The sequence below is a fragment of the Poecilia latipinna genome, unplaced genomic scaffold (assembly GCF_001443285.1).
Source record: "Poecilia latipinna isolate Pla-1442-1.1 unplaced genomic scaffold, P_latipinna-1.0 Scaffold436, whole genome shotgun sequence".
Taxonomy (NCBI): Eukaryota; Metazoa; Chordata; class Actinopteri; order Cyprinodontiformes; family Poeciliidae; genus Poecilia; species Poecilia latipinna.
Genome location: NW_015113052.1, coordinates 71,643 through 83,598, shown reverse-complemented (window position 1 = coordinate 83,598; position 11,956 = coordinate 71,643). Strand labels below are relative to the sequence as shown.

The 11,956-nt window shown below is 40.3% G+C and overlaps 1 protein-coding gene and 1 long non-coding RNA gene across 4 annotated transcripts in view; one reads left to right on the top strand and one right to left on the bottom strand.

The window, feature by feature from the left end:
* The window catches only part of LOC106951027 (uncharacterized), a 19,080-nt gene extending 9,071 nt beyond the window's left edge, over positions 1 to 10,009 (bottom strand). Inside the window, exon 1 of the long non-coding RNA XR_001425736.1 lies at positions 9,662 to 10,009. This is a non-coding gene — a long non-coding RNA (uncharacterized LOC106951027). The remainder of the gene's footprint in view (positions 1 to 9,661) is intronic.
* slc7a14a (solute carrier family 7 member 14a) overlaps positions 1 to 11,956 on the top strand; it is a 35,615-nt gene that overhangs the window by 5,257 nt on the left and 18,402 nt on the right. For 2 of the 3 annotated variants that reach the window (XM_015038259.1, XM_015038260.1), the window contains one exon: positions 11,312 to 11,847. In XM_015038259.1, the coding sequence (XP_014893745.1) occupies positions 11,541 to 11,847 (307 nt within the window). In that variant the 5' untranslated portion in view covers positions 11,312 to 11,540. Of the gene's footprint in view, positions 1 to 11,311; positions 11,848 to 11,956 lie in introns of those variants that run through there. The other variant, XM_015038261.1, reaches the window with a different exon arrangement.

Here is an 11,956-nt window from a genome sequence, read left to right as displayed (position 1 = left end):
CCCAGAGAAGAGACAGGAGAATGGATTTATCCCGGACCGGTAGGTGAGTCAAACATTAAGCTGCTCTGTGTAACATGCGGCGACTGGCTGCTAATGAGGCAATGAAGCTTCAAACTGCTTCGCCCTTAGAGACCGAGCACGCTGTGGATATAAGCAACACTTCGGGTGTTATTATCTCCCATCACTCCCAGATGGAACCGTCTCGTTGCAGAGAAACAAGCTCAGGGCTCCCGCTAGTCATTGTCGTGAGTTAAAATTTTCACTAAAGTAAAATGTTCATTTTTGTGGCGCATCTGTATCTTATTTAGGGATATGTAAACGTTACCATAGCGACCAGAGTCAGAGCGTTTGGGCAGTGGTCGAGATGAGATGAGATGAGCTTGTGAGTCTTAAGTCTGGTTTAGACGGCAAGATTTAAGAATTGTTGGCTGATTCTCCAAACCTCTGTGACCACAGAGCTGATAAAAGTACAACAGGTTTGATCAGTTCCTGTTCAGCCACAAGGCAGGAGCAACACGAACCGATTCCAGTCACGAACATCCCGATTCCAGAGGATAATCCAGTAAAACCCCCAACATAGCATACGGGAATTTAGAATAACCAAACACGGATGACGATGTAGAAGCAATAGTGACAGTTTGTGGAGTCATTTTAAGAGATAAAAGACGTAATAAAAAGAAAAGGCGGTGGATAAAAGACAGCGGGAGCAGCCGCTCTATTTGCTGCACTATGATTTGGAGGCAACTATGTTTTTTTATAGTTAACATTTTTAACTGAATAAACATAAACATATAATAACGACCTTTACATAAAATAATAAACATTTCCACATATCATCTCCGATATCCACCGGACTCTCAGTTCCGCGATATGTCAGCTGTTTGGGATTCCCCTCTGTTCTTACGTCACCGCGCTTTCTGATTGGCTACCTGACACATTCAGCAGGTTGTATTCTCCTTCCGGTCAGGGAAAACCTCACAGGCTGCGATAAAAGGGCCAAGACAACCCAAATTGGGTATATTCTGCGGGAACACCAGATAAGGCAGAAGCCTTATCTGAATGTTCTCAGCCCCCCCGCCCCGAGCCGCAGCAAGATTTGCAAGTCTTGACCGGTCCGCGGTAATAAAAAGGTTGGGGACCACTGGTCTAGATGCTCACTGTAAGACAGGAAGTGTCGTGTTTCTTCGGCGTGTGGGTTTTGGTTTTCTTTTTTGTGGTTTCAATCATATTCTTGTGGGTTATTAATGGACTTGCTATACTCTGCCATTTTTCTGTTTATTAATGTTCTTTAGGAGTTGCTGTATTAGGTCATTCCTTTATGCTTAGTTTTTAGTTTATTCTTGTACTTAGATTACTGTCTTGTCTGGCTTTTTCTTCCTTTTTGTTTCTTGATCATTTCAGTCTTATTTTATCTTCTCTGTGTTAATTAGTCTTCTCCTTCAGTCTCCATGTTTTCCTGTTCCCACAGATGTACCACCCTGATTCATTTATCTGCTTCTCTGGTCACTTTATAACCCCGCCTCAGTATTTTAAGCTCAGGATTTTTGCTCCATGTTGAATTATTCTCTTATTTTAGCTTGACTGTCTGCATTTCGGCTCTGAAAAGCTAAGAAAATTCAAAAATCCACGTCAGTCTTCAAATCTTTTAACAAAGTAGCCACAACAGAACAACTTCCAAAGAAATTCCCACTTGCAGTCTGTTTCAGATCAAGCAAAAAATAAACCTATAGATAAAATGCTTTGTGAATACCAACACAATGCCAAACCCCAAACGTGAAACAGGGCGGATAGCGTTAACTCATTTCTTATTTCCCAGAGCTTATTAACATGCTCAGAACGAAGGAGGGAACCTTTGCAGAGGATTGCTCTGTCCTGCCATACGAGGCTCCACACATGAAGTGATCTGCAGTCCACTCTGAGGAAACCTCCGACCTTCAGACTCTGCTAGTCGTTGAGCCTCCGTCCCATAAATAAGAATGTGTTTATCAAATCAAACCAAGCAAAGCTGCAGAAGGCCAAGCCTTGAATTTACTGAAAGCATTTCAGACGGAAAATCTTTTTTTTTCTCTTTTTAAAAAAAAAAAGAAAAAAAAGAAAGTCAGTCGTATTTATATTAAAGCCGAAGATGGGGGAGGGGGGGATGCGTCCGAAAATATTCTCCTATACCGCTGGCATGTATTTTTTTCTATTAGAGTCTGGTGGATTTTTTTTGTTTAAAAAGAGAAATCGATTGTGGCTTTTATATCAGATACGTAAAAACTGTAGGAAAGAAAATTGGACGTGCCTGTTTGGAATCAGAAACGATCAGTTTACTATAGATCAGTCCTTTTAAATTGCCTTGTTTTTGCCTTGTCTGACTGGATACGTGGCAGATGCTACAGAGACACGTACGCACATGAACTCATATTTATGAATGGCTGGCAGACGCCCTCTCCCTTTATTCCAATCAGAGACTGGTTAGGACTGACGTCAGAGGACCTGCCTGCACATAAAGGCGAAATACTCGTTTAACACAATGAAGCCTCCTGTTACAGTAAGGCTCTAAACTGCAGGACAAAAGCAAAAGAAAGAAAAACAAGAAATTAAAAAAGAATCCAGGATTAAACCCAGTGTGTCTGATGGCTATGATAACTACAACAATGTAGTAGTCTGAATATTATGGAATATTATGGTAACTCATTTTAATTTTTAGCATGATAAAAAGTATATTTTTTGCTGGATGTTTGCTTTGGCATTCAAACGTAATGTTATTTTAATGACTGTGCAGCTGCATCTGAATTGTATCATGTGAAGAGCAATTCAGTCCAAACAGGAACTGCCCTGATAATTAACAGTAATTGTGCTATTAAGTATAAATGTAAAAAAACAAAAACAAAAAAAAAACATTTTATTACTTTAATTTTAAAGCTGTAAAAATTCATCAGAGATTCTTACAACTTATTTTTTAAAAAAGATGGTAAGAAAGTGAACGAGGGTAGAAGGACAGAGACAGACAAGCACAAAGCCCTCAGCTGACAGCAGACTAAACACAGTAAGCAGGCCAAGCAGCAAGACCTCATTTGCTGGAAAGCCATATGTAAGATGATAAACAACCTGCTGTCAGAGAAGGAGTGTGCAAAAGATTTGCAATTGAAATAAGAAAGACGCCGGGTAGGTTAGAGAGCGTGATGATAAAGAGATGCTCTCTGACAGACTTCTTGTCAGTGACAGCGATGAGGTGAACGACCCTTCAGATTGAACAAAAGGGGATGAAAATTTGAAGAGAATATTCCTCATTTCCGTCATAAATTGTTGTCTTGCGAGTAAACGTTGCGCAGTGAGATTTACACTTAAGCAGTAAGTAGTGCTGTGTAGTCTTTTTAAGTGCTAAATGACCTTGGTGTTCATTCACCACTTGAGGGTAAATAGAGATGTCACCATTATGGCTGGTGAGCTTGGAGCCCCGGGGAGTGGCACTGTTGTTTCTATTTATCTTACTGTCAGGGAGGCAGATTTACTTTGCTTTAAGCTTCAAGCTGCCACTGCGCTGCAATAAGGGAAGACGGAGGAGGTTGTGGCAGCCCAAACTGTGATTAATCAGCTCTGGAGACAGAGCATTCACGCGGAGCAACTGGTCTGTTTCCTGGGATCATTGAAGTAGCCCTACTTAGTTGTTTTTTGTTTTTTTTAATGGTCAACAAATTAAATGAGTTCTGAACTGTGGCCATCGGAGTTAATTAGATGAAACATTTAATCTAATTAACAATCTCAGTAATTAGCCGAATTACAAAGATGATTTGCTTGGCATAAAATATGACTGTGTGCTTCACTGACAACAACCAGGAAAGGATGTTTTCAGTAGACTAAGCACTCGCAATTTGAACTGTTTTCTGCTCATCATCTGGTCATCTTTAGTGCACTGACGACTCCTCTCACAGAGCATCCCTGCCCAGTGCTTTTCCCACACAGTCCCTCTAGACTAGCGGCAGCAGCAGTTGGCAAATACCTAATGGAGTCGTGTGTCTGCTGAGCTCATTATACGCAGTCCAACGTTCCTGAGAATGGTTTTAAACGGCATACTTGAGATTCATTGTTGAGACGACACGCCGTAGGTGGAGTGTTGGAAAGACCAGGAGCTTCTTAAAGAAACAGAGACCAATTTCCAGGCCGCAAACTGCAGCATCACATTTCTTTTAAATTATGTTTGATATAAGCAGCGTTTAACTGAAGGTGACATAGTTACATCATTGTGTTATATAATGGCACTATGTGCATTGAAAAAAAAAACACTGCCCCTTTAAAAGATACGTACCAAAACGAGACGTATTGACCCATATAACACTTCATTAACTAATCTTTAAATGCCAGAGTAGAGGGAATGAACAGTATAAATAATGAAGATTTACTAAAAAATGAGCAAACTTTCTAAATTCACACTTCAAAAACTAAAATCCTGTCTTTTAATGAAAAGAATCTAACCAGCTGTTTTGTAACTATCAGAGGGGAGAAGTTACAAATATACTCCTGCTTCATTTTTTTTTTGGCACTTCACCTCTGTGTGCTACTTCCTGTTGCAGCATCACATACAGTTCCAAGAAAACGCACTGACGTTCGAAGTTGAAGTGTAACAACATTTGAAAAAAAAAAGAAAAAAAAAGGAGATTTATTCTTTCGCAAGAGCCATTAAAATTTAAAAGGATATTTACTGCAGTAAGGCCAGTTTCCATCTTGTATATGCTGAGAAACATATATCAGAAACAACAGCAAAACTGTGATGGATTCATGGATCCTTCCTTGCTTCATTTATGTCTCAGAGGGATCATATACCTCTTGCATCAGAAAAGCCCTCAGCCCATCTGACAGCCCGCTAATAAAACGGATACGAACGTCAAAATTCTTACAGAAAAATTAGTCTCCAGAGAATTTCGACTGACTTGAACAGTCGGAGCGTGGCCGATGAAGCAAACAATTGAATCAGTCTGACAGCCTGCAATTTCCCTTTTTTTTTTTTTTTTTTTTTTTCTATATCAGATTCATTTGACGTGTCACACGGAGATACAGTGGTCACAGCCTGCCGAGGCAGTAAATCAACCACACTGTAACAAATGTTGGTTTGGCTGAGGAAAAGTAAATGGGGAACGCCACTCTCCGGTGATCTAACAAGCCAATTAACAATTGTGGTAACAAATCTAGTGTGGTATGTTTCAGAAGGAAATTCCCTTTAAATACTTGCCTATGCGTATCTAACTGAGGAATATTCTATTTGTTAACCAAAAATTGCATTGTCAAAATGTTTTACGTTTAAAAAATGACAAATCTGTTCCATCTTTTTTTTTTTTTCAAAACAGTCTGCCTAAATGTAATTAAGTAAACGTGCATAACTCTATTATAGAGACTGATAGCCATGGGATAAAGACATTTGTAGACAGATCGCAGGAAGCTCTAAGCGCTCATAAATCTTAACAGTGTAAGCAACAGACATCCAGCTGTGCATTAAGGCACATGAATTATGCACAGTAATAGTTTCTCATTTAAATAAGCTGCTGTGTTTTTTTCTCTCTCTCTGTGTATTCATTTCTCCAAAGTTCCATAGATCTGACATTGTGCAACAACCTATTTCAGAAACCCTTACAGTAAATCTTTACCTTAAAAAAAATAAAGCATGTTTTTTGAAAGAGAAGAGGGATAGAGGTAACTTAAGAGGTTTAAATTCAAACTTGAGGATTCGTAGTAAACGCACAACAAGAAAGAGCTTTTGTATTTCAATTTGTGGTGTAAAATTACAGAACAAGTTAAATGAGGAGTAAAAACAAAGTCAAAATGTAATACAATTTAACAGGACATATAAGGAAGTTATTTTCAGAAGAAATATGGGGGAGAGATAGCACTAATATGAATATATAAATTGAGACTAACGCATATGAGTGTGTGTGGGTATAGATGTATGGATGATATATATTTAGACATGTGTGTGTTTGGTGAGTCCATGGCAAAAAAAAAAAAAAAAAGATAAAATGGAAAATTAATTAACCTATGTTTTTATTTTTGATTTGAGTTATTAATGAGGGTCCATCTGAAAACATGCTATGAGTTTATGGGGTAGGAGTTCATAAGTTTCTTACTTTTCATACTCCTTTTCGAGCATGTTAGGATTATTGCGGTGCAAAAAATATGTCTTCTCCATTCCTTGTTTACGTCTGATATTTTATGCTGCTATCATGTTCGAAATAAATAAATAAATAAATATTCACACCGATGTTGAGTCACACCGAATCCTAAACTAAACACATTTCGTATTTCTTAACGAGACTCCTGCCGTTTTGCCTGCATTCGGTGAGAAATGTGCCAGGCCTTTTAACGGGGGCCGGTTTCGTCTTCCCCGATCCATTAAATGCAAAGCAGGTTTCCATGTTTGGTTTTGAGTGATTAGAAGAGGTCTGGCCTTTATTAGGTAAATGCAGCTCTCGCTGTAAACATCAATGCGTTTGAGAGCTCAATCCAGTTATTCAACCGGCACTTTAGACTCCAGGAGAGACAGGCTTAGTCACTGCTGATGTGTCACAGGCATAGATGTTCCGACAGCTCTCTTATCAAAAGAGCAGACGCTCTAACACCAGTGGAGATGATTATGAAAAAAAAAAAAAAAAAAAAAAAATTCAATTATCAATTTCCTTGTGAAAGCACCACTGCTCTGCGTTTTGATAAGGTATATCATTTTGTAATGACACTGTAGGAATAGGCCGTGGACCATTCTGCTGCACATGGAAGCAGCTTTCTGATGCACCGCGGAGAGGCTGTGATTTTTCAATTCTCTCTAACCACACACGCTCTGCGGTCAGAGGGATTGTACCTCTGACCGTTTCCCAGGCGCCCTCTTAAACTGGAAGCTCTGGCACCCAAACAAATTACGGTAAACAAGTGCAAAAATCAATGTGTTTTTTTTTTTTCCTAATAGTTCAACATTGATTAATAAAAACGCTTTTGTTTTTTTTTCCACTCGGCGCTACTCTCCTTGCAAACAGACACGACTTGTACAAGACTGCATGATCATTATTTTCACATACTTTTTGTTTAAAGGCAACGTTCCACATGTTTTGTTTGTAATGGACAAGAAAAAGAAGCGACATATTAAAATGCCTCGCTGGCTGGATGACATTTGACCCTTTTGGCATCAAGCAATGTGCGATTTGTGCTTGCATCCTAATGCAGAGCAATGCATTAGGATTGGGATTTTGCACAGTCATCATTTTGGTGTCCATCAGTGTAACTCAGTGGAGTGACAGAAGTTTCTCAAAGTAATCCATCATTTATATGCTTACATAAGCTACAATAAATTATGGTGTTTTTTTTTTGTTTGTTTTTTTAAGGCTGCCTTCTCAGGCATGGTAGATGACAGATTTTTGTAGCTGAAGAAGGAAAATACATTTCAAACTTTTAGTAGAATTTTAGAATTTTGCTCATAGATTTTGCTAAAAATGTCCTCTGCCAAAATCTTGCTCTCTCAAACCCGACCTGCATCGACTTAATAATCACGAGAGCTTATCTGATAGCTTTAAGCCCACTTGGCGCCCTGCCTAGACATGAAGCACTCCGGCCCTCGCGAAAACAAAACCTGGCTGACAGAAGGGGAAACGGCCTGTGGCAGAACACCAAAATCAGCAAAAAATTTCTCGCACTTCTGTGAATTCGCTTGTGTTTTGCCATCCTTTCACTGACCCGTGTGCGCCGGTTTCAAGTTGAGATAAGTTTGCAGGGCCCTCCGAAAGTATTCAAACTGCAACCCGCAAACTTCGTTGCATTTAATGGGTGGGAGGGGGGATTCTGCGTGAGACCAAGACAAAGTCGTACTTCACATAGAAGGAATTGGTGCATAATTTTCAGAAAAGTGAGCCGTTTCTTGAACTACAAAGGCTGTTTGGTCACTTTTTGCGTGACCAAACCTAATTATTTCCAGTAATAATTACTGTCTATTAGGTTCAATCTAATATCTCTGAGTTTGCAGATATATTATGCTATTGCAACCACAAATCTTGATGTGTTTCATTGGATTTTTTTTTTTTTTTGTCAATTGATACATGGATTAAGTCTTTATAAATCAAAATCTGAAAATGTTGCCACGCATTTGTATCCTGCCTACTTTATTCTGATTTCAGAAGACATCTAATTGTTAAACCGGCATGGCTTCTCAATTGGCTTTTAGGTTTGGACTTTGACTAGGCCATTCAAACTAAACACTGATGTTCTCTAACAAACTTGTAAGATCTTCACATAAGTAAGAGTGAGTGGCATTTAACTCTGCAGGTTGTATGCTTCATTTTGTTACAACAATAATAAATAATAATAATAAAAAATGCTGAAGCACTGAAGGTTTTAACTCGACTCTTTTGGAAATAATGTTTTGCAGACATTCTCTCTAAGTAGCCTTTATTACAGTCTTTGCTGCAGTAGTGAACAGGTAGGAACACCTGCTGCCGTCCTCCTTTGTTCAGCTCTGTTTGGTTGGTGTGTGCTTGTTCAAATAATATACAATCAGCGCGGGGCAGGTGGTGGTTACTGTAAAAGAAGCTGGGAGGGCAGAAGGGTAGGGGGTGAGGGGTTGAAAGATGAACATGTAACAGGTGCTGTAAAAACTGAGCAGTTTGTGTGATTTGTTTTGAGATGTGACGGCCTGTAAGTGGTCCGCCTTATTCGTCCCACACTCGTTTATTAGCTTTCGTCGGCGTTTTGGTGAAGGTGATGGGATTCGTGGGCAGCAGTCAGTGTTTCAGATTAAAGCTGCTGATGTCTGTGGAGCGTCTCGCTGTGTTACGCACCATCTTATTGACAATGCCAATGTAGTTTCCAATATCACACACACACACACACACACACACACACAAATCTGTTTACTATGTTTTTCACTGTGTTGATGGCGATCAGGTGCAGTAAAACCTTCTGTCTTGACCCGACCAGCTTGGAAATGTTCCACAATGACTGAGTCTTCAGTGTTGGCAGCAGATTGGCTGCATTGCAGGGTGGAGCCTTGGCGCCACCGCCAGATGCTCCATCAAACTGGGATCTGGGTTTGCAGGCCAGTGCCTTGCTGACTCTGCGCCGCATTTATCAGGATCCTTCAGACTGGGGCTTTTTGCACTACTGTGTCGGAGCACATCGTCTGGCAGGACGCAGTTCCTGCTTTCAGGGTGTGCCACTGCGAAGGTGGGCGAGACGCCAGTCTGCAACAATGTCTAGGTGGGTGTTTCTGTCACAGGCTGCCGAGATCTTTACAAATGTATGTCAAGGAGGTGAGATTAAGATTGATTTTGTGTTGGTCAATAATTGGTGAAAAAGCGTGAATGTGCGTAGCAAAGCATCTCACATGGATGTGTGATACTCAGAGTGCATTGCATCATTACTTCTTTAAGTGCTTTGACTTTTAAAAATCAAAATTTACTGCCATCTTTCATATAAAACATATAAAATACATCTCATAAATCGTCTCAAATCAAAGGTCAAACGCTTTTAGGGTGAGATTATGATACGCTATTACAAAATAAATACATTTTAACACTTCACTTTTTAATTTTGCTGTGTAAATATGCTGACTTGGGTTGTTTTGCTAGCTCTTTTTATTTTTATTTATTTTTTATCTCTCAACATGTGCATATGTTGCCCTTGTGTCGGTTGAAGTGCTCCTACTCACCGTAACACTCACGTTTCGTCGCCCTGGAGCCCTTTCCACCGCTTCCACTGAGTGCAGCTCCAGTAGTGGGCCCCCATTGTGATCCGGTTAAACAGCTGGATAATTGCAGTCATCATTGCCGAGAGGCACCGTGGGTGTGCCGCACACGAGTGTTTGTTCAGCTACTTTGCGTTTGCCGCCTAAAGTAGTTGAGCGCTGATTGCCGGTCCAGCGCCGCTCAGAGGGAGAGAGAGAGAGACGAGGTTCTCCAGTTGAGGACTGTAATAGCTCTCCTTTCAGCAGTGTGCCTAATCTCATCATTATCCACAAAAAAACATTGTGAGAGGAAGAAATTGTAGAGCAGCGTTACTCAGCAGTATTTAATGGCTCCACTTATTCGTTTACAAGCCTTCGCAAAAGTGTTAACACCCGGTGAACTTTTTTTTTCGCATTTCGTCACTTCGACGCCGTTGAAATGCCGATTTTAATTTTAGTTCGTGCAATGAAGCGCAAAGTATTGCATAACTGTGAAATAAAAAAAACAACTTAAAATTGTGACATATTCTAATTCTACCAAAATCCATTTGCTTTTTTTTTTTTTTTTTTTTTTTTTTTTTTTGTTTTTTTTTTATTAAAGAGCCCCAAGGTAACTTTGAATGGGTCGCTAAGATGCAAAGCTGAGAGCGTTAGTAGAGAATCCCCCCTCCTAATCTGCTTAAAGTTGATCAAAACTCAAATCAAGGATACAGAAAACACGTAGAAGAATGTGTCTTGCAAAGATAAAATTAAAGTGTGCATGCAAAGCGCTACGTGTAATGTCAAGACGGATGCTGCTACTTGAAGGGCAGTCACATTGAAGTCGCTCATTATTGTATGGAAAAAGAGAAAAGCTCCTCTGAAAGTCACTGAGCAATGCTTAGTTTTAATGGGATACGATGTCAATAATGTCCTACTGCTTGCTGCATAAACATTTCGGTGGCCTTGTGCAACTATCTGTTTGTTTAGAATCACATTGAATTTGGGACATTTTTCAGATTTTATATATATATAAGATAAAAATAATAATAAAAAAACATTTAGTCTCTTAGTATCAATAAACGGCTTGAGATGGCTGGAGTTTGATTTTGTAAATTTTTTCTCTCGCTTTTTTTGTTGTATTTGTGATTTAACAGCATTTAAACGTTCACACATGTCTGCTTTCATATGTGTGTTCCTTTCATTGTTTAATTTTAATTAAACAATGAATGGAGCAGTTTTACCAAAAGTTATCAGCATGTGATCATTTTCATTTTATTTTATTTTTTTAGCAATCTGGGTTTTTTTTTTTTTTTTGTCAATGACATCACTAAGAGTCGTCACTAACATTTTAATCTCGGCCTGCTCAGTAAACATTACACAAGCATGTCCGTCTAAGTTCTTCGGTAACATCACAGCTACTGCTCTCTCTTCCCGGCACAAACATTACAAGGAAATGATGAACTGCGGTTGTCGTGGATGATCTTAGCTGCCATGGCAACAGAGCTACAGGGAATGGCCTTTTAATTTGGCTGCTCACTAATTAAGGTACAAATCATATGCGGTCAAAGTGAAAGTGTACCTTAGTTTTTAGGCTTGTGTTGTGAAAATATAAGCACCTCTCTCACACAGTGACAGATCTCTCTTGTCTTTCAGGTAGCTTTCTCTGTCATCATGTGGGTAGAACCAAACAAGGCCTTCCACTAAACTGCTGAGAAAGCCACAGAAAGCGGTAAAAAAAAATCCAATCCTCTTCCGTCACATGGATGAAGAATAACTTCGCCCGTCTGTGGAGAATTTCTAGAACCTGAACTGAAGCGTCAAAGAACAACCGTCTCGCAGTCTTCCCCGTAAGCCTCTCGCCCTTCGACGTCACGCCCTCGCTATGAGCGGACTGGCGGGGAAGCTGGACCCTCGCAGGATACAGTGGGGCTCGGCATGGAACACCTTCACGTCGCGCGTGCTGAGGACCAAGCCCGTGGAGTCCATGCTGGATTCGGCCGTGTCCGGCACCAGCTCCCACGGCACCAGACTGGCCCGGGTGTTGTCCACGGTGGATCTGGTGTCGCTCGGTGTGGGCAGCTGCGTCGGGACGGGGATGTACGTGGTCTCGGGGCTTGTTGCCAAGGAGATGGCTGGCCCTGGGGTCATTGTGTCCTTCATTATCGCAGCTGTGGCATCCATACTTTCAGGTGAGAGAGGATAAGCGGTCTTTTGCCATCTCTGTCTTTTACATACACTTGGGTGATTAAAGCAGCAACAGGATGCAGACATTTATGCCCATTATCATTGGACGCGCGG